Source organism: Dendrobates tinctorius, unplaced genomic scaffold (assembly GCF_039654945.1).
Source record: "Dendrobates tinctorius isolate UK_male_01 unplaced genomic scaffold, ASM3965494v1 ptg000075l, whole genome shotgun sequence".
NCBI lineage: Eukaryota > Metazoa > Chordata > Amphibia > Anura > Dendrobatidae > Dendrobates > Dendrobates tinctorius.
Window position 1 is genome coordinate 39,395,293 of NW_027361743.1, and position 25,095 is coordinate 39,420,387.

At 46.3% G+C, this 25,095-nt stretch overlaps 1 protein-coding gene across 6 annotated transcripts in view; it reads left to right on the forward strand.

Annotated features, from left to right (window-relative positions):
- FRY (FRY microtubule binding protein) overlaps positions 1-25,095 on the forward strand; it is a 546,108-nt gene that overhangs the window by 449,540 nt on the left and 71,473 nt on the right. For all 6 annotated transcript variants that reach the window (XM_073583182.1, XM_073583178.1, XM_073583180.1 and 3 more), the window contains 6 exons: positions 254-422; positions 8,295-8,385; positions 10,526-10,608; positions 11,281-11,431; positions 14,515-14,618; positions 19,830-20,015. In XM_073583182.1, coding sequence (XP_073439283.1) covers positions 254-422; positions 8,295-8,385; positions 10,526-10,608; positions 11,281-11,431; positions 14,515-14,618; positions 19,830-20,015 — 784 coding nt within the window. The remainder of the gene's footprint in view (positions 1-253; positions 423-8,294; positions 8,386-10,525; positions 10,609-11,280; positions 11,432-14,514; positions 14,619-19,829; positions 20,016-25,095) is intronic.

Sequence of the window (25,095 nt, forward strand, 5' to 3'; positions counted from 1 at the left end):
GCTAAAGTCATAGATTGGCTGCAGGGGTCCGGTGAATGATGTCGAGCACCTGACCAGCTGCCGTACTGGCAAGGATTACAGGACCAAGGGCAGGGTGGATTTAAAAGTGAATTTTGGTTATTTTGATATTACCTGTTAAAATTCTGGACAACTCCTTTAATTCTCTTTATATTATTTATTTCTTGTTTTTTAATTACAAAAAGAATATAAATCGTTATCCTCCTACAGAAACATTTTATTTCTCACTCTCCAGATCAAAAAAGTGGCAATCTACTTGTGTAGAAATAATACCATCCAGACGATGGAGGAGCTTCTCTTTGAGCTTCAGCAGACCGATCCTGTTAACCCCATAGTTCAACATTGTGATAACCCCCCCTTCTACCGCTTTACCGCCAGCAACAAGGCCTCTGCGGCTCCTTCTGGTAAGGAATGAATATGTTTTGATCGGGGATTTTTAAGTCAGATTTTTTTTTTTCAGCTCCTTCACGCGCTTTTAGCTTTTAACTATAAAGTATTCTGTAGCACAAGGGGATGGTCTGATCTAAGAAGCAGAAGAAAGTCTCCTGCTTTGAAGGATTTTAGCCTTGTTGGGATACCGTTCGGCATATTTGCTCTGGGAATTTCAACTCTTTCTCTTTTCCAACACATGCAAGCAGTTTAATAGAAATTCTACAAAGAAGATTAGTAGTTTGACACCTTTTTTTAGGAACTTGGCTGTATAAACCGCGTTTCTCCTCGAAGATCAAATGGAAGATAAGTGAAGGTCTTTTCTACTGATTAAACATGATATTGGTACAGCAGATCAATGCACGTCTAATCCCAAATCGCTTCCTGATTTCTGAGCATCGGGAATAAAATATATCGCCGCTAAGAATACAAAGAACGTTTTGTCACTTACCATATGTATAGAAAACTGAATATGAAGGTTTGGAGCATTCGGGTCAAAACTTATTCACACACTTTTTTTTTTTTTTTTTGTACATCCGCTAAAAATAATCTGATTTCCACTTTTTTTCTCCTTTCTTTTAATCATCCATTTGTATTGTCTACAAACGAAAAAGTGCTGGAGGTTTTCTAAGTTTCTCCTACACGTTTTAATATGTCTGCTTGCAGTCACGTTTTAGTGTCAATTTCCTGAGGATGAAAATGTGTCCAGGTCATGTTAAAGGGGTTATTCAGGACTAATTTTTGTTTTACTATGACCCAAAAAACAGGCAGGTAGTTGCTAATTATCTGCCCGTTCTACCCTGCATTGACAGGTTCAATTCAGCTGCTCCAAGTCAACAGAGCAGCATCTTCTTCTCCCGGGTCGGCGGGGTATGACTGCAAATGTGGTGCTGATTGACTGCTCTGTCGACGAGGTGTGACTGAGAAGTCATGCTGATTGACTGCCGACTTCCCACAGTTATGCCTCTTCAACAGAGCAGGGAGGAAAAGAAGCCGCTGTTCTGTCGATGTTTGTCCCGCAGAAGCTGCAGAATTCCATGCTCTTCTTTTGATCAGCCGGTCTGCCGCGGCACCATCATTGCGCCATGGCGCACACAACATCACACCAGCCCAACTAATCAAAACAAAGGTCGGGAATGCTGGGAGTTAAAGGGAATCTGTCACCTACCCTTTGGTGGGCGATGAAAAGGAGGTCGGTCCGGTCCGATGGGCGGTGTTCCCGATGTGTACCGCCTCCCCATCCTTGCCCGCTGTCCGCAGGTTATTGCTGAATTGGAGTAGGTGTATGCCATTTCTTTATCGCCTCATTGGGGGACACAGAATACCATGGGTGTATGCTGCTGCTGCTAGGAGGCTGACACTATGCAAAACAAGAACATTAGCTCCTCCCCGGCAGTATACACCCACCGACAGGCACTAGGCAACTCAGTTTGTGCTTAGTGTCTGTAGGAGGCGGACCGGGATCTTCCCAGATCCGCAATTAACCTTTTCTTTCTTTAGGTGTTCTAGTGTGAACTTTTTAATTCTCTTGTCTTTTATTTTGCAGATTCAAGTCGGGAAACAGGGTGAATAGTCACTCTGCTTTCCCATATCAGGCGGCTGAGCGAGCAGTGTGGTGATCCCACATCGCAACTCTCAGTGCGCTGGCAGGACTTTGTCCCTTATCACCTCCGGGTGCTATGGGATGCGGACAGGTGGCTGGTCCTTGCCAAAAATCCCCCTCCTCACCCCTCTCTCGGGACAGGGCTGAGAGGAAGACGGCGATCGCAAGATTCCCCTCGCCATCAAGAAGTTAATGCCGTCTTCTACAGAAAGCGGGTACAGAGGACATGAGAGGCCCCTGTGGTCATCCTCTTCAGGGACTTCAGGTAGGTGCCTGAACGATCCCTCCAGCCCGCAGCATCCCCAAAAGGACACATTGGTGGGCAGCTGGACATCACCAGGAATTTGAATTTCCCGCCCCTCTCCCTGCCTGTCGGGCGCCGCTCTTACCAGCCGCGCGCCTCTCCACTCATGTTACAAGGATGAATACAGGGGTTTATTCTCTCCCTGTTTTTCATCGCTGGCCATTTTTTCCCACAGCTCTCCTGCGCGCCAGTACCTCCATTACAGGGACTTTCTCTTCTCCTCCTGGGCGTTTTAATCACGGGGCTCCGGCGCTGGTTTTTTTACTTTCACTTTCGCTTTGTTGCCCGCTCTCAGAGCGCCTCCCCCTCTTTCTGAGCGCGCTCTCCTCGCGCCTTTTTTAGCCCATCACAGGGCTCCTCATCCCCTTCCTTCATCTCTGCTCCAATTGCGGCTCAGCCGCTAAGCTCCGCTCACCTCATCAGGCATTTCCTGGTTCTTCGTTCCTGCTCTTCTGCGCTGCTTGGGGGACACTTCAGCGTTTCTGCTGCTCGCCGGAACTAGGTAGGCTCTGCTCTATGCAGAGATATTAGCCCTCCTCCGCAGTTCTTTCTCAATTTCCGCGGACATTCAGCGCAGTTTTTCCTTATGCCCAACCCTGCAGGGGATCTCTGTTTCAGGCCCACCGCTACTCATTACGCTTGTGCGCGCTGTAAAAGGAAGTGGGCTTCAGGTCAGCCATCTCCTTTCTGCCCGTCCTGCAGTCCTTCAGCTATGTCGGCCTCTCAGGAGCACACAGATCCCCGTGATGGGGGCACTTCTCCTCTCCCAGAATGGGCCGTAGCCATGTCTCAGTCGGTATCCGATCTGACCAAAGTTTCTCAGTCCCTGGTCCAGGTCCTAGAACGTTTGCCTCAGCTACCTTCAGCCACCGCTGCTCCGACCACCTCTCAGGGTGAGTCGTCCGCTCCTGACCGCGACCTTCAGAGGGACAGGCCGAATAGGATTTCCAGGAAGCGTCTCCTATCGGGCTCATCTTCCAGTTCGCTAGGCCCGTCTGCTTCACCCAGGGGTCCGTCTCCTTCAGTGGACGACCTTGGGTCAGATGACGATCCACAATCAGGATCTAGTTCAGAAGCAGATGACATGTCTAAAACACGAAGTATGGTCGATAGTCTTCTTTCAGCCATCTTCCAAACCCTGGAGATTAAGCAGGATAAGCCCCTTCCTCAGGAATGTTCTGTCCCATTTAAACGGTCAAGACCTCCATCCAAAACCTTTCCAAACCACTACGAGTTTGATACTACTCTAGCCAAACATTGGGAGCACCCTGAGCAACGTTTTTCGGGCCGCAGGTATTTGGATGTTTTGTACCCATTTGAGGCTGATTTGCTTTCTAAATGGACCAAAGCCCCTGAAGTGGACCCTCCCGTTTCTCGGATAGCCTCTAAGACAGTTCTGTCCCTTCCAGACGGTGCATCGCTTAAGGATCCGACGGACAGGCAGTTAGAATCCTTGGCGAAGTCTATCTTTGAGGCCTCCGGTGCCTCCCTCTGCCCTATTTTCGCCTCCTCCTGGGTAGCTAAAGTCATTTCGGCTTGGGCAAAAATTCTTCGCAGGGGCATCTTAGCGGCAGCTCCCCAGGACGAGCAGGCAGATCTGGCAGATCAAATTAATCACGCGGGTAAATACCTTTTAGCCGCCTCCTTGGATGCGGCCGGTTGTGTAACTAGGGCTAACAGCAATATAGTAGCTGTACGCCGAGTTCTTTGGCTAAAGTCATGGAATGCGGATACCACCTCAAAAAAGTCGCTCACCAATCTGCCCTTCCAGGGTTCTAGGCTCTTTGGGGCCAAACTGGATCAAATAATTTCCGACGCCACTGGGGGTAAAAGTACTTCTCTCCCCCAGTCTCGACCAAGACGCTTCTTTAATAGAAAGGGTTTTCGGCCCTTTAGGCCTTTTCGTCCGTTCTCGTCCACAGAGAGATCTGTCCAGCAAGAGCGTCCTTCCGCTTCTAGGGAGCGAGAGCAGAAGAAACCTTCTTACAAGCCCGCTCCCCGCTGGAGATCTAGAGGACAATACTCCAGGTCCTCAGGTGCCCGTACCGGTAGGTTTGCCTCCAAGTGACAGGGCACCCCCACCTGGAAATTTTTCCAGGGTGGGAGGCAGACTTTCCTTTTTCGTGGACGCTTGGCTGTCGGTTGTCGACGACGCTTGGGTCAGAGAAGTCATCGCATCCGGTTACAAGATCGAATTTTCTTCCCCGCCAAACAGGCGTTTTTTTCCTTTCTCGTCCTCCAAGACAACGGTCCCACATTCCAGGTTTTTTTCAGGCCGTCTCCTCCCTTCTTTCCGCCGGAGTGATTGTTCCCGTTCCCTCAGACGAACGGTTTTCAGGGTTCTACTCAAACCTCTTCGTAGTCCCGAAGAAAGACGGTTCCCTGCGGCCAATCCTGGACCTCAAATTGCTCAATCGCCACGTGAAGATTCTTCACTTCAAAATGGAGTCTCTTCGATCGGTGATAGCCTCCATGGAACCCGGAGAATTCCTCTGCTCTGTGGACATACGGGATGCCTATCTTCACATCCCTGTTTGCTTGCAACATCAGAAATATCTCAGATTTGCGATTCAGGACGATCATTACCAGTTCACAGCTCTCCCTTTCGGTCTAGCCTCCGCTCCCCGTGTTTTCACGAAAGTGATGGCGACGGTCATGGCCATCCTTCGATCCAGAGGGATTCTCATCATCCCTTATCTGGACGATCTCTTAATCAAGGGCTCGTCCCGTCAAGACTGTCTCCTGAGTCCTCAGATAACTCTGGATACTCTCGACCGTCTCGGATGGTTAGTCAACAAAGAAAAGTCCATCCTCAGCCCCACTCAGCGTCTAACCTTTTTAGGTATGGAGTTCGACACGAATCTGGCCCGGGTGTTTCTTCCGAGGGAGAAATTTGCGGCTCTGTTCAAAGGGATTCGAGCCCTCAAACGACCAACGCCCATTCCCCTTCGATTCTGCATGAAAATCCTGGGGAAAATGGTAGCTTCCTTGGAAGCAGTGCCCTTTGCACAGTTCCACCTTCGTCCTCTTCAGCTGTCCCTCCTTTCAGCCTGGGACAAGACGACGAGGTCCTTAGACCGGCCAATTCTTCTCCCCCTCAAAGTGAGGCAATCCCTCACTTGGTGGACGATGTCTACATCAGTCCTATAAGGGAGGTCCTTCCTCCCGCTTCGGTGGCAAGTCGTCACCACCGACGCCAGCCTCCTGGGTTGGGGAACGGTTTTTCATCAGAGGACGGCTCAAGGACACTGGAACCCTCAGGAAGCTCTTCTTCCTATCAATCTGCTCGAGATCAGAGCAATCTTTCTGGCCCTTCTTTGCTGGCAACCCCTTCTCGTCGGCAAGCCGATCCGCATTCAGTCGGACAACGCCACGGCTGTGGCGTACATAAACCATCAGGGCGGCACGCGCAGCCACCAAGTCATGTCAGAAGTGGCCAGGATTCTGCGCTGGGCGGAACGTTACGTCCCAGCAATCTCCGCCGTTCACATTCCAGGGGTGGAAAACTGGGCAGCCGACTTTCTGAGTCGTCAAGGCCTAGCGTCAGGCGAATGGTCTCTCCATCCCTCAGTCTTCGATCAGATATGCCAGCGCTGGGGTTCTCTGGACGTCGACCTCATGGCATCTCGAATGAACCACAAAGTTCCGCGCTTCGTAGCCAGGTCCAGAGATCCTCTAGCCGTCGCTTGCGACGCTCTAGTAATCCCGTGGTCCCAGTTCCAACTCCCTTATCTTTTTCCACCTCTTGCCTTGATCCCAAGAGTGGTCAAGAAGATAAAATCGGAAGGCGTTCCGGTAATTCTTGTGGCTCCAGACTGGCCGAGACGGCCTTGGTATGCGGAACTGGTGAACATGCTCGCGGACGTTCCCTGGAGACTTCCGGACCGTCCGGATCTTCTCTCACAAGGCCCCCTTTACCACGAGAATTCTTGGTCTCTGAATTTAACGGCATGGCCGTTGAGGCCGCAATCCTAAGAGAATCAGGTTTGTCCAGCCAAGTGATTCAGACGATGATCAAAGCCAGGAAGCCAGCCTCTTCCCGCATTTACCACAGGTGTTGGAAGGCTTTTTTCCGTTGGTGCGACGATAAAGAAGTTTTTCCAATGGCCTTTTCCATTCCGTCCATACTGGGTTTTCTCCAGTCTGGTTTAGATTCGGGTCTGTCTCTCAGTACCCTGAAGGGCCAGGTTTCTGCCTTGTCTATCCTCTTTCAAAGAGAGCTCGCTTCTTTACCGCAGGTTAAGACGTTCCTCCAAGGAGTCGCTCATGTGGCTCCTCCTCATCATTCACCAATAGAACAGTGGGATCTCAATCTCGTTCTTGGCGCTCTCCAAAAGGCGCCGTTTGTACCCATCCAGGACATTCCTTTGTCACTTCTTTCATGGAAGGTAACCTTTTTGATCGCCATTACATCCATCAGAAGAGTTTCTGAGTTAGCGGCCTTGTCATGCCGTTCTCCTTATCTGGTGCTCCATCAGGATAAAGTCGTTCTCAGGCCCGTTCCTTCCTTCCTGCCAAAGGTGGTTTCCTCCTTTCACATCAATGAGGATATCGTTCTTCCATCTTTTTGTCCGGCTCCTTCTCACCCTCTTGAGAGGTCACTCCACAAGCTGGATGTTGTTAGAGCCTTGCGTGTCTACCTCGCTAGGACCGCTTCACTTCGTCAATCCGATTCATTGCTGGTCATCTCTGACGGTCACAGGAAAGGGCTTCCGGCATCCAAATCCACGATTGCTCGCTGGATTCGTTCTACCATTCAGGAAGCATACCGACTTCAGGAAAAACGGCCCCCTCCGGGAGTGAGAGCTCACTCCACCCGGGCTGTGGCAGCTTCGTGGGCCGTTCGACACCAGGCTTCGGCTCTGCAACTTTGCAGGGCCGCGATCTGGTCGTCCTTGCACACATTTGCGAGGTTCTACAGGGTTCATACCCAGGCCTCGTCTGATGCAGTTGTTGGTAGGAAGGTTCTGCAGGCGGCGGTGGCGCACCGGCCTACCTAAGCCTTTCCTTTTCTTTCGTTCCTTATTGCTGTTCCCGCCCTTGTGACTGCTTTGGAACGTCCCATGGTATTCTGTGTCCCCCCAATGAGGCGATAAAGAAAGATGGATTTTTGGTTCTTACCGTAAAATCTTTCTTGGAGCCTTCATTGGGGGACACAGCACCCTCCCTGTTTAAATTGTACAGCGTTGGGTCTTTGAGTCCCCTGTTGGGTTGGTACATATGTTTAGAGAGTTTCCGTTGCTTCTCCTACTGCTTTTGCACCAACTGAGGTGCCTAGTGCCTGTCGGTGGGTGTATACTGCCGGGGAGGAGCTAATGTTCTTGTTTTGCATAGTGTCAGCCTCCTAGCAGCAGCAGCATACACCCATGGTATTCTGTGTCCCCCAATGAAGGCTCCAAGAAAGAGATTTTACGGTAAGAACCAAAAATCCATCTTTTTTGCACGTGCGCTAAGCATTCATAGCTAGCGCACGCACAGTATGCTTTGCCCAACTGCGGGCAAAGCAGAGAAGCCAGACTGGGCATGCGCCAGTTAACTAAGCCACGGAACACAGCAAAATACTTCCGGGGTTTAGTTAACCGGCGCATGCGCAGTCCGGCTTTTCGGCTTTGCCCGCAGTTGGGCAAAGCATACTGCGCGTGCTCTAGCTATGAATGCTTAGCGCACGGCCCAAAAATGGCATACACCTACTCCAATTCAGCAATAACCTGCGGACAGCAGGCAAGGATGGGGAGGCGGCACACATCGGGAACACCGCCCATCGGACCGGACCGACCTCGTTTTCATCGCCCGCCAAAGGGTAGGTGACAGATTCCCTTTAAGGCGAGTCAGAGGCTTTTCATCAAGTGATCACAGATTACTGATCTAACTGATAGGCCGGAGTCCTAAAAATTTGTGTTCCCGTATCTACTACTAATGGTTGTTTTTGTTGATTTACAGGGACCACCTCCAGTAGTAACACTGTTGTCGCAGGACAAGATGGATTCCCTGATCTAGACGACAGCAGGGGAGCTAAAGACTCAGATGACAGGTGGAGAACGTAAATTATATTTGCATTATTATTATTATTTTGGTGTTGATCAGCTGCTATTGCCCTTTCTTCCCTGAGTGTCCCCAACTCTTCAGACTTTGTTTCTTAACATGAATTATTCAGTATTTCTTGGCATGCAATGATTGCACAGCCTCAAACCCTTGCTCAAGCCATCTCGCTTCCTGTAGATTATAAATTATTTCATGTCCAGATGTTTTATTAATACGGTTAATTTAAAATAGAAGTAAGGAAGTGAATCATGATTTTCGTGATGCAAGGCCTTATCGGTGCTTGTCCGATGCTTCCTATTACTCCATCCGTTTCAGTTCTATAAATCCCTCTCTGGGTGATGGCGGTTTTTGTGGTTGCCATTTTTTCAAGGGATTTTCCAGGACCTAAACGTTAAGGGTCTTTTGATACAATTCTTTTATTATTATTATTTGCTCTTATTTCGAGAATCATTTTATGTTACAGAAACAAAGTACTGACCTCAACCTCTCATCAAAAACACCTTGTGCAAAAGCAAAGTGTCATTATGGAAGAAACAAATCTACATACAAAAAGTACATAGATGCATGAAGAATGAGTTTTTTGGAGCAAATCTGCTTCAAAATGCACCTGAAAAACCTTCAAACCGAGTTGGGTCCTAGCAATTATAATAAAAAATGCACAAAAAACTACTGAAAGAGTCGTCCTGTTCATTCCGATACTAGAACCAATTTGGTGTTTTGAGCATTTTTTTTTTCGGGATTTCAAGTTTTGGAAAAAAAAAAAAAATGTCTAGAGGGAATTATAAAGAGTGCATGTGATTTCTTTGAAGTGGTTCCTCGTGGGATAGGCTCCAATCTAGGCACTGTTCAATCAAAAGGCTACAAAGGACGCTTCCGGAAAAAAGCCTAGGTGTTGGTGCATACAGAGTTTTTGGGTGTAGATACTGAGCTGAAAATTTTCAAATTCTACTCTAAAAACTCAACTTCTCAAATCTTTGAGGTTCTGCTCTGAAAACTCTGCCAAAAAATATTCCAAAAACTCTTCAGGAAGCTAAAAACTCCCCAGAGAAGGAGAGTTTCCTGAAGTGGTTTCCAAAAGAAAGCTTGTCATTTCTGACCACCTCCAAAAAAAAGCTCCCTATGTGTATACGCCTATTCCAAAATAATTACAGTTCTGCCCCATCCCTCATCCTTCTCCTCCAGATGCCCCACGTATTTCCTAAATTTGGGAAACCACCTAACCATTATTGGCACATTCACCAACAGGATGTCGGAGATGGGGTTGGCGGTCTAGCAATCTCTGACGACCCTTTTTTATATTTGAACATTGTCTGTTCTGTATGGGCAGCAGTGCCTGGTACCTTAGTTTAGACTAAGCTGCAGTACCAGGCAGGCCCACACCCTGGCTTATGGCGCTGTGCCCCTGGAAACAATGAAGGAGACGATGATCACCATCATGGTTCCTTCATCTTGAGTGTCGAAACTTAGCTAAGCTTTGATAGACTATTTTGTGGAAAGACCATTAACATTTAGCTCCTGGAAGGCCTCTTGAGTGGTTTTGTAGATATATTCTGTTGCATAAACACTGACTAATCTCAGGAAAATTAGAAGGTGTGTGTGTGTATATATATGTTTTTCCTACCAATGTTTGTGTTTGTAATTATAATTACAAATTACATCCTGGAAACGGTTTATATAATGGGATCATTATCGTTTGTGTTTCTCTTCCGGACCATAAATGGTAGCAATCACTAAGGCTCTCAGAATACATTTTTGCTCAGAAATATTTCTGTATAAATATTATAGTTTCTTATCACATTGGAAAAGCTGAACGGCCGATGATTCATATAAACAGATCTCATCTGGCACTGAATGGTAATGAGGTCTGCTGGCGTCCGGTAACGGATGGCTGATCTGTATACATACACGCTGTAGATAAAGGTATCGGGACACCTACACGTTACACTACACAGGAGCTTTTATGACCTCCTCTTCTAAATCCACAGTCATTAATGTGGAACTGGTTCCCCCTATAACATTTTCCGCTCTTTGGGGAAGAAGCCTGTAATGGCATTGGTGAAACTTTTTGAGTGGAAGACAAAACTTTATCTTGTATTAGAAACAATTGCTCAATATTTTGTTTTCTTTAGGTTTGGGAATGTCATCCGAGCTCATACAAGGCTGGAGTCCAGGTACAGCAACAGCTCGGGGGGATCCTATGACGATGATAAAAGTAAGCACTTTTTTTATATATTCCATAAATGTATGATATTTGGATCACTAGAGAACAGACGCCAATCTTGCCCCACTGTCATTGAGGTGGCCGTACATGCGCAGCACACTTGGGTTTTGACCTTAGTTACATTATTATAATAGTCCTGTATCAATAACGTTATTCTAAGGCCAGGGTCACACCTGTGAAAACTCGCGCATTAATACCCGGCACTGCCGCCGGCACTCGGGTTCGGAGTGTGCGGCTGCATGTCTTTCTATGCAGCTGAGCACTCCGATCACGAGTGCCGGGTATTGAGGCGAGAGACTCGAGCGAGTTTCTCGCATTGCACTCGCAAGTGTGACCCCGGCCTAAGGGAAGAATCAAACAGCCGTATAATTGAGACGGGGAGCGCAACGCAATGCTCGGCCTGCCCGGCGGCTCTCCCAAACCAAGCGTGACCGCAGCATAAAATTACATGTCGTCACTCAAGTCAAGAGCCGCCAGCCAGTCCGAGCATTGTGTTGCACTCCCTGTCCCAGTTATACCGCCTTCTGATTGTTCAGTTAGGCTCTTCTTCTCGTGCTAGCAGATTCTATACTATTGGTAAAGCTACTGTTAGGCTTATGTGCACACATTGTGTTTTTTTTCTTTTGTTGCTTTTTTAATGTAAATTAAAATCTGCTTTTCTAGACGACCCAGTGTCTCCTTATATCAGCTGGATGTTAAATATAGTGGAGAGTAACCAGCCGCAGCCACTGCCCATGCCCTGCAATGGCGGATGTTGGGCGCCACTCGTAGACTATCTCCCTGAAACTATTACCCCACGTGGACCTCTGCATAGGTGAGGAGCAGATTAGTTGTCAGCTAATGTGTCAAATGATGTAAAAAATGTGTAAAATTGTAATGTTTATTTCTAAGGGATGTTAATTTAGTATTGTATGATTCATTCTCCATAATCTTTGCCCTTATTAAGACTAAAAGTTTGTTCTGTACATGTAAATATAATGCAGGGCGGTATTTTTTATTTTTGCTACAAAAGTAATATTTTGGACTTTTGGACCCTGTAAGTGTCCTCATCCACTTTGTGAAAACCCAAGTACTGTTTAAGCGCAATACACACAGCGCTGTTTCAATCTACTTTTCAACATTACCTGTTATGAGCTCATTTTCTGCTCCACCAGTTGAGAGTTCTCCTTCCGTTCTCCCTCTGGTGGTGACAGAAGGTAGTGAGGTTGTTTTAATTGGTAGTGATCTGCCACCTGGTGAGGAGGATAACGATTGGATCTCTGGAGTATCAGACTGGATATAAGACAGCCGATGCCCTATCCTGGTGCTGGTGATTCAGTCTGCTTCTCAGGTCTTGGACTCAGCTCTGTTCCAGTCTTCTCAAGTTAAGTTTGTTTTTGCTAATGTTCACACTTGCTCTTGTTGGTCAATTCAGTTTTTTGTGTGGTCAGCCAGCCCGGCTGGGCTGTGCTGAATTTCCACTCTTATTTATCTGTATTTGCCAATTTGCTTTTTTTTGTCCCTTATTAGATTGGCCTCTTTTTGCTCTGTGCAGATGTGTTGGACACTATTTTTGGCAGGGTTTTTGGCAGATTGCAGACAGTGTCTTTCCTTTCCTGTCCTTTCTAGTTAGTTTGGCCCCATCATTTGCTCAGCCTATTTTCCTGCCTTTGTATGTGTTTTCATCTTGTTTCACCGTCAATACATGTGGGGGGCTGTCTTTCCTTTGGGGTCTGCGCTGGGACAGTTAGTTTTCCTCTTTTCCTGCTTTAGGCTTATTTAGCTCTCCGGTTGTGACGAGGTGTCTAGGACCAACGTAGAAACGCTCCACGACTGCTGCTAGTTGCGTGGTTAGAATCAGGGATCTGCAGTCTGCATAGTTACCAACCTCTGTGGTTTTCTGACACTTAGCTTGTGTTGTTTTTTTCGTCCTCGGCGACCCATTCATAACAATTACCCCTGACTAATCTTCTACTTAGTATATGTTTAATGAGTCACATCATTACACTGTGCATTGGACGACACGAACATCATCTTTATCCTCTATTAACGAGTGCCAGAGTCTTTTAACATTTGTATTTACGAGGTAGGATCGTATCCGAGCACCACAGACTGATGGTATTACATGATGGATAAGTATCTGCCCGTTTTTCTCAGCATTGAGGACACCATTAATCTTGACCAAGTCCACAACTCCATTTGCCGAAATGCAGCCTCAAACTTACAAGGAGCCTCCCCCATGCTTCACTGTTGCCTGCAGACACATTACTATATCGCTATCTATCCCTTTGGCAAACAAACTGCCTTCTGTTACCATGCTTCAGTGTTGCCTGCAGACACATTACTATATCGCTATCTATGAAAACCACAAAAAGAGGAAAAAATCCTCCAAAAAATTCAGTTACAAACCAGACAGTCCCAAATGCATTTGCACTAATCCAGGGTGCAGCGGACCCAAGTAAAATGGCAGCTGCACAGGTGCATAAATACCAAATGAAACAGTCATCCTACAATCAGGGATTGGCCGTGTGGTACACCAGTGCAGAAAAAATAATCCGTATGTGGCAGTGTTCACACAGGGAATGCAGGGCTTCTGACTCACAACCTCTCAGTAACACCATATAGGGGGGCTGCCCAGTGCTATCTATCCCTTTGGCAAACAAACTGCCTTCTGTTACAGCCAACTATTTCATATTTTCACTCATCAGTCCAGAACACGTGCTGCCATTTTCCTACACCTTATATTTTTGTGCATAGTTAAATCACTTGGCCTTTCTTCCATGAAGACCACTTCTAGCCAGACTTCTCTGAACAGTAGATGGGAGTTCCATTTGTTGTTGCCAATTCTTTCCTGATGGCACTGCTGAAAATCTTCAGTTTCATTGGGAAGTTAGAAAGTTATCTTTCATCTGTCGCACTAAGTTTCTTCAGCTGACCACCGTGTCTATGGTCTGCAATGTTGCCCATTTCTTGATGTTTACTCAAGAGCTTGAACAGCTTATACTGAAACCCCAGACTGCTTGGAAGTCTTTGCTTGGGAGAGTCCTTGCTAATGTAATATAACTACCTTGTGTCTTGTTGCGATGCACTGTCTCTGACTTTCTGCAAGTGTACCTAGAAGAATTGATGCTTCTTTGAAGGTAAAGGGCGGTCACACCAAACAAAGATTTGATTTAGATTTCTCTTTTGTTTACTCACTTTACATTTTATTAATTGACAGTTCTGATTTTGAAAACCTTCTTACCTTGCTCCATTTTTGCGACACCTGCCTAAAACTTTTGCCGAGTACTGTATATTTGACAGAGGCTTTATATATTGGTCTCCTTTTACTCCCTGAAGTATTCCTGGAGATGATGGGTCATAAGGCATAGTCTGATAGGGGCTCATATAATACCAAATTAGGCAAGGTCAAAGGTAAAAAAAAAGCCCATTTACCACCGAACGCTTTTCTTATCATTGTATTCTCCTAACGTTGGCCCGCTGGTAGAGGACTGGTGGTCATGTGCTGACAGTAGAAGTGAGTTGTGGTCTCGCTCTTATCTGCAGCCAGTTTTGCAATAGACCCAACGTCAACACACAGGAAACGTCTGATGGTAGCGCCGTGATAAGCGGGTCTTGGTGGTTCTTGGCTTTGTGCACAGACTGCCCACGTGAGCTCGCTCTTATCAGTGCTCACATTTTTTTGCGTTACTTTCACCATTCGTGTTGAAAGAGACAAAACGCAGACATGTACCGTCTGTTCTACATGAAAGCTACAGGGAAACGTCAGATCATCGTTTCTGAGAGCATCTAAGAAATCGTATTAAAGATTTTATTTTTCAAGATCTGTCTTTGTAGAGAAACCTATTAAACATTGTTATTAAAAGAGATATAATATTGAGTTGAATTTCTTATCATTTTTTTTCCTTTTTTGCACAGGTGTAATATTGCGGTGATATTCATGACTGAAATGGTGGTGGATCACAGTGTGAGAGAAGACTGGGCCCTTCACCTTCCTCTGCTTCTCCACGCTCTCTTCTTAGGCAAGTACCGTTTCTTGGTGTTGAGATGTTGCCTTGGACCTTCTTGGTGCAGCCGGCTATCTTCTGGGGTGACCTGTTTTTGTGGATATTTATTAAATTTAGGCCGAAATTTTTAAAAGGAACCTGTCAGGAGATTTATGCTGCCCAAACTGTGGTCATCATAAATGCAGGATTGCAACCTGGTATATTATTCTTGGAAATACTACAGTGTTCCAGAGAAAGTATATACCTTCATATTTTGGCCGGGGACTAGTCTGTCCGGCTTTTCCCAGTGCTGCTGCGGGTGAATGACAGGTCTCTCCCTATATACATCCAACCTGTCAATCATCCACAAACACCACAACATTTTGGAAAATAATATACCTGGTTCCCTTTAAGAGTTAAAGGGGTATTCACTTCTTTATTTCATGGACTGAGGACATATTAATAGAATATGCCATTTCTTATAGGGTTTTACATCTGATTTAAAAAAGCAAAAATGAAAAAAACATACTACTTGCTACTACTACAACTTACTACTATACTAATCCCATCTGTGCCTCTTGTAATACATCCCAGAACAAAATACATAGAGATGATTATTATGCTTTGCTTATATACCGCTATCATATTCCAGCTTTACAAACATTATTCTTATTGCTGTCCCCATTGGGGTCACTATCTAAATTCGCCATCATTATGTCTTTGGCGTGTGGGAGGAAACCCTGCAAACACAAGGAGAACATACAAACTCCTTGCAGATGTTGTCCTTGATGGGATTTTAAGCCAGAACCTCAGCACTACAAAGCAAAGCCACACTGCTAACCAGTGAGCCACCGTTCTGTCCATCTTTTACTGGCCATCCGCATGTATGACCGCTACTGCCAATCACTAGCCACAACGCCTCTCTGAAGAGGGAAAAGTGTGAATGACAATCACTACTGCAGCCCCTTCATTCTAAGGCTGTGTGCCCACATTGCGTTTTTTAAGTGTTTCCGCCTCGTTTTTTCCTCGGCGGAAACGCTTAAAAGACGCTTTCCCATGAAATCCTATGGGATTCCGCAGTTGCTGTGCCCATGCTGCAGATTTTTCCACTGCAGAATTGCGTAGTGGTAAAATCCGCAGCATGTCCATTCTTTCTGCGGAGTCGCGGTGTTGCCGCCGCCGTAGGATTGCAGTCAAACGCTCACTTTACGCATGTGGCTATGCCCACCATGCGTAAAGTGAGCGCTTCATCTGCAGATGGTACTCAGGGTCTCGAGGAGTGGAGACTCTCCTCCATGCCCTGGGTACCATATTCCTGTAAAAAATAGAAATAAAATAAAAAATAGGGATATACTTACCCTCTGTTGGCCCCCGGAGTCCTCCCGCCTCTCAGCCACGCTGCCAGCAACTTTCGTTCCCAGGGATGTATTGCGCGAATGATCTCTGATGATGTAGCGGTCTCGCGTGATGCTACGTCATCAGAGGTCATTGTCACAAGGCATCCCTCGGAACGGAAGTTGCTGGCAGCGTCGCTGAGATGTGGGAGAATTCCGGGGGCTGACAGAGGGTAAGTATATCTGTTTTTTATTTATTTTTTGCATTCTATCTTTTACTATTGATGCCGCATAGGCAGCATCAATAGTAAAAAGTTGGTCACACTTGTCGAGCACTAAGCTTGACAAGTGTGACCAACCTGTCAATCACTTTTCCAAGCGATGCTTCAAATCGCTTGGAAAAGCGCAAGCATTCTGCAAGCTAAAAACGCTTGTGTTTTGCGGGAAAATGCATGCGACTTCCGCATGTGTTTTACCCGCAGCGGGGAGATGCGTAAATGCTGCGGACATTTCCGCAACATTTCTGCATCGTGGGCACATAGTCTAAGGATTGGCGGGGGTCTTAGAGATCAAACCTTCAGTGAACATTAAGTGATGGCATAGGCTAGCAATGTGCCACCATTTACAATGTAACCTGCAAGTTATGATGACTTGGCTGATTCTTTTGGGGCAGTGGGGAAAATGCAGTTTTAGAATATAAGAAAAATATCACAGCTTCGCTCTAGCGACTCTGCCCCTTCCTGTCCACAGGGTGGGATTTTGCCGCTCAGCATCAGTGAGCTGAGCTTCAATAGCCAAGACAACCCGTGGATTAATGTGATACGGTTTCTGAAAAAAAACAACCAGAAATTATTTTCTGATCTTGTGCAATCCTTCTAATGTACAGTATAATAGTCTGTTTAATAATCCTTGTGATCTACAGATCTAACGACCTTTGGTTGCCCAATTCCACTACTATTCCTATGCACCCAAAGGCCATCATGTCTGTTTTCATCTAGTAACATTGCAGGAGTTCACTGAAATGTAAAGGGGCCTGTACACTTGATTGGCTAAAAGCTATTCTTTCCAAGCCTCCCACACCCCCCTTAATACGCATGCATGCTCCCCTAAGCCAAGCATGCATGAGTTCTCAATAGAGAGATGGAAATACGCTAGTATCAGACACATCAGGCACTGGTTTATCTCCTTTGAGAGCAAATGGAACAGGCATGTTGAAATCCAATATGCCTATCCCTCCATTTTCCTACCATTAACCTTCAGGGAAGAGTTAAAACATCAGCGCATACATTAAATGGTCGCACATTGTAATCGGGTGGGCAGCATGTGTCAGGCATTGGCTGCACGATCTCAGCCAGGTGTGCTTGACTCTGAAACACTGCGGCGTTACATAGAAAAATATACTATTATTTACTCATGGGGGTCCAAGCTGCGCTGTCGATAGATAGGCGGGGCCCAAGCAGCTTCTCCCCGCCCCCTGACCTTGATGGACAGCTCTCTGCCTATGTGCTTTTATATGCAGAGACTTGTCAGGGAAGAAGCCGCCTGGGACACACCTGTCCGACTAGTCTATAGTGCGGTCTCAACGACTATTAAAGTAAGTTTTTCTTTGAAACGCCGCAATGTTTAAGAGTCAGGCATACCTGGTTGAGATCAAACAGCCGGTGCTTGATACATGCTGCTCACGATTTTGGGGCATTTATCAGGGTCACGTCTATTTAAATTGTATGCTTAACTTTGTACAATAATATTATTTTAATTCAATTTGACAAACTATTTTAGGCCTCACTGAACAAGGGAAAAATGCATTAATTTGGACTGTAAGGCAAAGCGATAAATCTTTCCCATGGATTTTCCACTTGAGCGTTCTTAAGTTCTTGAATTAATCTTTGAAATTAATGAAAATCAAGAACATCTGAGCTGATTAATTGGTCCAAATAAGCACATTTGTACATAGAAAATTACTTGCTAATTATGCAGGTGTTAAAGTCATGCAGGATTTGATGGTGAGTGATTCTAGACTACACAGTGGTATGTAAAAAAAAGTTTGGGCACCCCTGGTCAAATTACTCTAATTGTGAGCAGTTAAGCAAGTTGACCATGAAATGATCACTAAAAGGCCTAAAGTTAAAACTGACACATTTCCTTTGTATTTAGGCAAAAAATATATTGTCATTTTTCTCATTTTAAAATTTACAATTATATGTAAATATCTTTGACCAAGGTTTTAGACCTTAATTAGCCTGATAGGGTTATGGCTTGTTCACTATCATTGCTAGGAAAGGCCAGGTGCTGCAAATTTCCCAGTTTTATAAAAACCCAGCCTCCTCTAACCTTGTGCCAAAAACAGCAGCCGTGGGTTCTTGTAAGTTCCTGCCTAGCACTTTGAGAATGAAAATGGTGAAGGCCCACAAAGCAGGAGAAAGTTAAAGAAGATAGCAAAGCGTTTTCAAGTTGCCCTTTCCTCACTTTGAAATGTAATTAAGAAATGTCAGTTAACAGGAACAGTGGAGGTCAAGATAAGGTCTGGAAGACCAAGCTAAATTTCCATAAGACTTGCTTGTGGGAGAGGCAAATTGGAACTCCTGCTTGACTGTAAAAGACCTTCAGGTAGATTTAGCAGACTCTGGAATTGTTGTATATTCTAAAAAGACACCTGCACAAATATAGCCTTCATGGAAGAGTCATCATAAGAAAACCTCTCCTGCTTCCTCACCATACAAGTCCGCGACAGAAGTATGCAAAAGAACATGCATTTTGGAAACAAGTCCTATGGACCAATGAGGTTAAAATAGAACCCTTTGGCCACAATGATCAAAGGTTTGTGTGGAGAAAAAGGGCGCAGAATTTCAGGAAAAGAACATCTCACCAACCATTAAGCATGGGGGTGGATCAATCACACTTTAGGGTTGTGTTGCAGCCAATGACATGGAGAACATTTCATGGGTAAATGGAATAATGAAATTTCTGCTAATTCTTGAAGCAGACATAACACCATCTGTAAGAAAAGCTGAAGTGTGAAAGAGGATGGCTTCTACAAATAGATAATGATCCTAAACACACATCAAATTCCACAATAAACTACCTCAAAAGGCGCAATCTGAAGGTGTTACAATGGCCCTCACAGTCCACTGATCTGAAAATAATTGAAAATCTGTGGCTAGATTTCAAAATACCAGAGGAAGCAAGACGACCCAGGAATGTCACAGAAGTGGAAGAATTTTCCAAGGAAGAATGGATGAAAATCCCTCAAATAAGAATTGAAAGACTCTTGACTGGCTACAAAAAGCGTATACAAGCTGCGGTCTTTTGTAAAGGGGTTGCTACTAGATACTAACTATGCAGGGTGCCCAATTTCCTTTTTGTAATTTTTAAAATGTAAAAGATGAAAATACTTTATTTTTTGGCCTAAAATACAAAGGAAATGTGTCATCTTTAACTTTAGGCCTTTTTCTGATCATTTCATCAACTTGCTAAACTGTTCACAATTACAGTAATTTTGACCAGGGGTACAGAAACTTTTACATGCCACTGTAGCAGTAGCCGTTTCATTCCAAAGACACCTCTGTTAATAGCGAAGGGCCTGGTTACAGATTTGCAGTGGGGCCTACGTGCTTCACATTACACCTTTTGAAGATGACATGACACAGAAATTGATGTATGTTGAGATGAAAGCAGGAAGTAGAGACCGGTGGGGGAGAGCTGTGAGCAGCAGAACGGGAGTGCGGGGTAGCCTGTCTGCTTAGTGCCTCTTATTAATTTTTTAAAACACTCTTAGGCCTTTTGTAAAAAAAAAAAAATCCCTGCAGGACAACCCCACTAAAAATTAATTCTCTGAAATCTCAGCTCTATGTAAAACTCAAAATCTGACAGTTTGATTCTTGCGAAAGTTAATATGCTCTCCTGTATTTCCTAGGTCTGGACCATTACCGCCCTGAGGTCTTTGTACACAGCAGGAAGCTCCTACTCCATCTTTTGATTGCGCTGTCCTGCAATAGCAATTTCTCAAGCATTGCCTCTGTCCTTCTGCATGCTCGAGAGATCAATGAGGCCAAAACGTTAACTGTGCAGTCTTCCTGCCATTCTGAGTACCCATACACAGGTAATCACAATTATCCTCAGACTTAAAGATGAAAGAGGGTGAATGTTAATCAAAAGGGAAGAAATCGATGTGAGGTCTTCAATTCTATGAATATGCAGAATGGACTGTCGGCACAGAAAGCAGTCAGCTTACAGAGCCTATTAAATTCTATGGAGCACTCAGTGCGAGACTAGGTAGACACACAAAGATCGTGCTACAGCTTTCAGCATATATTTTTCGTACAGTGCTGGAATCACAGCCACACAGCTCAATACTGATGTACAATGCCCTGCATCTTGCTGCTGCTTCTGCCTGTGTGCTACAGAGAAAGAAGTGAATCCATCTATGCAGCGTGCTGTGTATGAAAGACATCATAGATGCTACTGCTACCAATCCGAGACAACTGAAAATTATAGGAAGAGCCTGGAAAAAATCCAGGAAACAATTCATATAATGGTCGGAAGTAGTGTTGTTCGTCTTGTGCACACATTATTCTGGTTACCTGAAGCAACGGGTACAATTTAAAGAGGACCTGTCACCAGGCCAAAAGTGGACAGTTTTTGCTCCCAGTTTGTCCCCACTGCTCCCGAGTATTTCATTTTTTTTTTTTTTTAATTCTATATACAATTCGTGAGATATGGGCCTTTTAATTTAGTGCAAATCTTTATGGTCTTTGCAAGGGGGCGGTGCTCCCAGGGTAATAATACACAGCAGCCTAAAGACACGCCCCAGGGGATCCTGTGAGCCACACCCCTTTGGAAATGACCATAAAAGTTTGCGCCAAATAAAAAGGCCTGTACCCCTGGAACCATATGAGGAATTATGCAAAGAATAACAAAAGATTACAGAACATTTCCTTAACCCTATGATTGATGGAAGTAAGTCAGATGACCTCTGCTGATCATGGGACCAAGGAGCCTTGAGCTTGTTTCCTGCACAGAAATCTTCTAATAAATAATCTAATGTGTATGGTGGCCATTAATCTGTGCTACTACTTCCTAATTTTGAGAATTTTGGCGTTCTTATTTTGAGACCCCAACTGATCAATAAGTGATCCAACGTTTTTGTTTTTCAGGGCTAGAGTGGCGCTTTACATGTAAGCTGCCTGGTCCCGATCATATACTCGCCCTCCGGCGTCTTCACCGTTTTTTGGGGCAGCTCAGGTCCTCCAATTTCATCTTGTAAGCGCAGTTTTCCCATGGTACATGACGGCACCACGAGAGAGGGGATCCGCCCTACGAGGACAGGAAACCTTCAAGATAAAAGGGGGCGGCTCCTCTCTCTGCATCAGTTGGTTTCCTGTCCTCGACGGGGAACCCTCAAGATGAAAGCCTCTTTGAAGATTCCGAAGAGGATGCCTGGGCCTGGGTCGGGTGATTAGTGGCAGGCACTGGTCTGCTACACCCGTCACCAGGTACCGGTAGTCGCCTCGGGGGCCATATATTCCTATGTCCCCCCTGAGCGAGTGCATGGCCACAGCCCGTGAGGCAGTTGCCCGGGTGAAGTAATGATGCCTCGGAGACCATAGTTCGTGTACCCTCCAAGATGACCAAAACTTGCCCCATAGAAGTCCACGGAGGCCACTTTCCGTGCTCCCTCCCTGTCGACATATAGTGGCCATGCAGCCCAGGAGACACATCGGTGCCCGGGCAGAAGAGCTCCTCGGAGGCCACGGACAGTGACCCTCCCTGTCGAAGGCCAGACACTGGACCCCGCAGAGTACCTGCAGTCAGAAGGTGCTCTGCAGCATGGGAGTCCAGGCCCACCATGGATGACATCAGCGGAGTGCGGCAGGTGTAGCTGATCCGTGGTCCAGGTCCATCGGGGGTAAGGGGTGTCTGGGGGCCCCGAAGTAGGGGGGCCCAAGCGCTCACCCGGCCCGCACAGCAGGTCGTCTGGCCGCACCGGGGGCAGCGCGCACTCGGAGCGCGCATGATGGCTGCCGAACCGGAAGCGGTTGCGTGCGACCCGGAAGTGGAGGGGGCGCACAGCACCGCGGGGCCTGGGAGAGACAGGAAGAGTGCGAGACCAGCTGGTCCAGGAAAAAAAAAAAGGAAAGTACTATTTAAATCGCCAGGAAAGGTGAGCGGGCGTCACAGCACCAATTCTGAGTGGGGTGACTGCTTGCAGCCATATGCAGCATAATGGAGAGCCCTACGCCAGAGCATATACAACCGCGCCAGGAAGCAAAGGAGAGGCGGTAGTGCTCAGACGAAAAAGCAAAAGCACGCCGCAGCAGTAGTGTGAGCCACTCGGGCAGCGCACGGGCGGATCGTCACCGCAAAAAAGAGGGGTCCGTAGTCTCATTGGGAGACAGTGAGAGGACCAGCCAACCTCCAGATCCGGTACCCGTTCTATGAAGCGTCCGAGTGGTGAGTGAACCTCGAGAAAGTCCAGTAATCTAATGTCTGTTCTCTTTCTCTTTTTTGCCTCTCTTTTTCCTCTCCTCCTCCTCTTATATATATGGACGGGGTGGAGTATAGGAGGTCCCTAAGAAATATGGAGGAAAGTCAAAAAATAAAGAATGTGCTTTATGTAAAAGTCCCGTAGAAACAGCCTGGAACAAAAATTTATGCCAGGAGTGCATTAACAAGACCATAGCGGAGGAGACGCCCTCATTTTCGGATAGTTTGAGGGCCATAATTCAGACGGAAGTTTCCAAGTCAGTAAGAGCATTACAAACGGTAGATACAGAAAGAAAAGCTAGGAGATTAAGCCCCTCAGGGGTCTCTCAACAGGACTCTACAGGGTCAGAAGACGACTCAAATAAGTCACAGTATTCAGGAAGTAGCTCGGACGGGGAAGATACGTTTCCAGTAGAAGCTACGGATGAACTCATTAAAGCAGTTAGATCTACCATGGGGCTAGTAGAAGAGCGGACAAAAAAGACAGCCCAAGATCTCATGTTTAGTGGACTGCAAAAGAGAAAACGTAGAACCTTCCCTGTTAATGAGCAACTGAAAGCACTCATAAATCGCGAGTGGGAAAAACCAGAAAGGAAGTCCCAGAATACAAATTCCCTGAAGAGGAGATACCCATTTGAGGAAGAGGCATCCTCATCCTGGGATAGGGCCCCCAAAATTGATGTGGCGATATCAAAGGTCGCCAGAAAATCCTCCCTACCCTTTGAGGACTTGGGGTTTCTAAAAGAGCCACTGGACCGAAAGGCGGATAGTTGCCTTAAGGCAGCCTGGGAAACCTCGGCTGGCGCACTAAGACCCGCCATCGCAGCCACTTGTGTGGCTAGGTCCTTAAAGATATGGACAGACAACTTGGAGGATCAATTGGAACAAGGGGTTCCCAGAGAGACGATTCTGGAATCATTGCCGGCTATTAGGGCAGCGGCGAACTTTCTCGCAGAGGCATCAGCAGATTCGGCCAGGCTAGCCTCAAAATCAGCAGCCTTAACCAATGTGGGACGGCGGGCGGTATGGCTCAAATGCTGGCCGGGGGACACACAGGCGAAAATGAAACTTTGCTCTCTACCATGTGAAGGAAATTTCTTGTTCGGCCCGGCATTGGATGAAGTGCTGGAGAAAGCGAGTGATACCAAAAAGAATTTTCCGAAACAACCATTTCAGGCCTTTCGGCGCTCCTTTCAGAGGGGCCGAAAGTTCAGGAGACAACAATTTAAAGATCGTGACAAGAGCAATTCCGACAGACGATACAGAGGAGGGAGAGGCTTCTATTTCAGTAAGCCCCCAAGAGAAGCCAAAAAACCTGCCCAGTGACGGTCCTTCTCAGGTGGGGGGAAGGCTCTCTCACTTCCTCCCAGCCTGGGAAAGGATCTCATCCAGCACCTGGATCCGATAGTAGGGTCAGGTCTGGAGTTAAAATTCCACCATTGGCCACCACAAAAATTCATTCAAACTCCGGTACAATCATCTCAGGAAAGACAAAAGAGTTTGGAAGAGGAGGTATTATCGCTTGTACAAAAACTCGTACTGGAAGAAGTTCCAGAAAAAGAAAAGAAGAAAGGCTTTTACTCCCCCCTGTTTCTGATAAAGAAACCAGACGATTCCTGGAGGACGATTGTAAACCTGAAAGGCCTCAACAAGTATCTAGTAGTCCCATCATTCAAGATGGAGACAATAAGATCTACAGTAAAACTCCTCTTCCCTCGGTGTTACATGGCGGTCCTGGATCTCAAGGACGCTTACTATCATGTCCCGATTCGGCAGCAAGACCGCAAATATCTCAGGGTGGCAGTCCAGATAAACTCTCAGTGGCATCATTTTCAATACAAGGCTCTGCCCTTTGGGGTAGCAACAGCCCCCCGGGTCTTTACGAAGTTAATTGCGGAGGTCACGGCACATCTCAGAGAAAAAGATGCTCTAGTAATACCATATCTGGACGACTTCTTGATAGTGGGGAAAGATTTCGCTCACTGTCAGGAAAAAGTCAAGACAGTGATAGAGACTCTTCAGACTCTGGGTTGGCAACTGAACTTCAAAAAATCCAGGTTGGAGCCAACAATGGTCCAGAATTTTTTGGGCCTAACAATAGACTCGGTAATACAGGAGTGTCGCCTCCCAAAGGAAAAAGAAGAGAAAATCAAAAACCTAATCAGAACAACATTAGGAAAGCCAACAATGACTCTGAGGAAAGCATGTCAGTGCTGGGGTCCCTAACCTCCTGCATACCAGCGATAAAATGGGCACAATTTCACGCAAGGGAACTTCAGTGGTGTGTGTTACAAAGCGATCTGACGCTTCAGGGGCAGTTAGAACAGAAGCTCACCATCCCGGATCCTGTACTCCAGTCGCTAAAATGGTGGTTACAGATAGAGTCCTCTCCGAGGGGAGTACCCTTGGACATATGCAGCCTCCAGAGTAGTCACGACAGATGCCAGTCCCTGGGGCTGGGGAGCCCATCTAGACACCCTATGGCTCCAAGATACTTGGGCTCAGGGGGAAAAAGATCTATCCTCAAACGAGTGGGAACTGCTAGCCATCGAAAGAGCGCTGGAAGGATTACTGACACACCTGAGAGGACATCATGTGAAAGTCCTATCAGACAATCGTACAGCGGTTGCATACGTGAACCATCAAGGGGGCACTCGTTCTCGGTCATTGATGGAAATAGCAAAAAGAATCCTGAC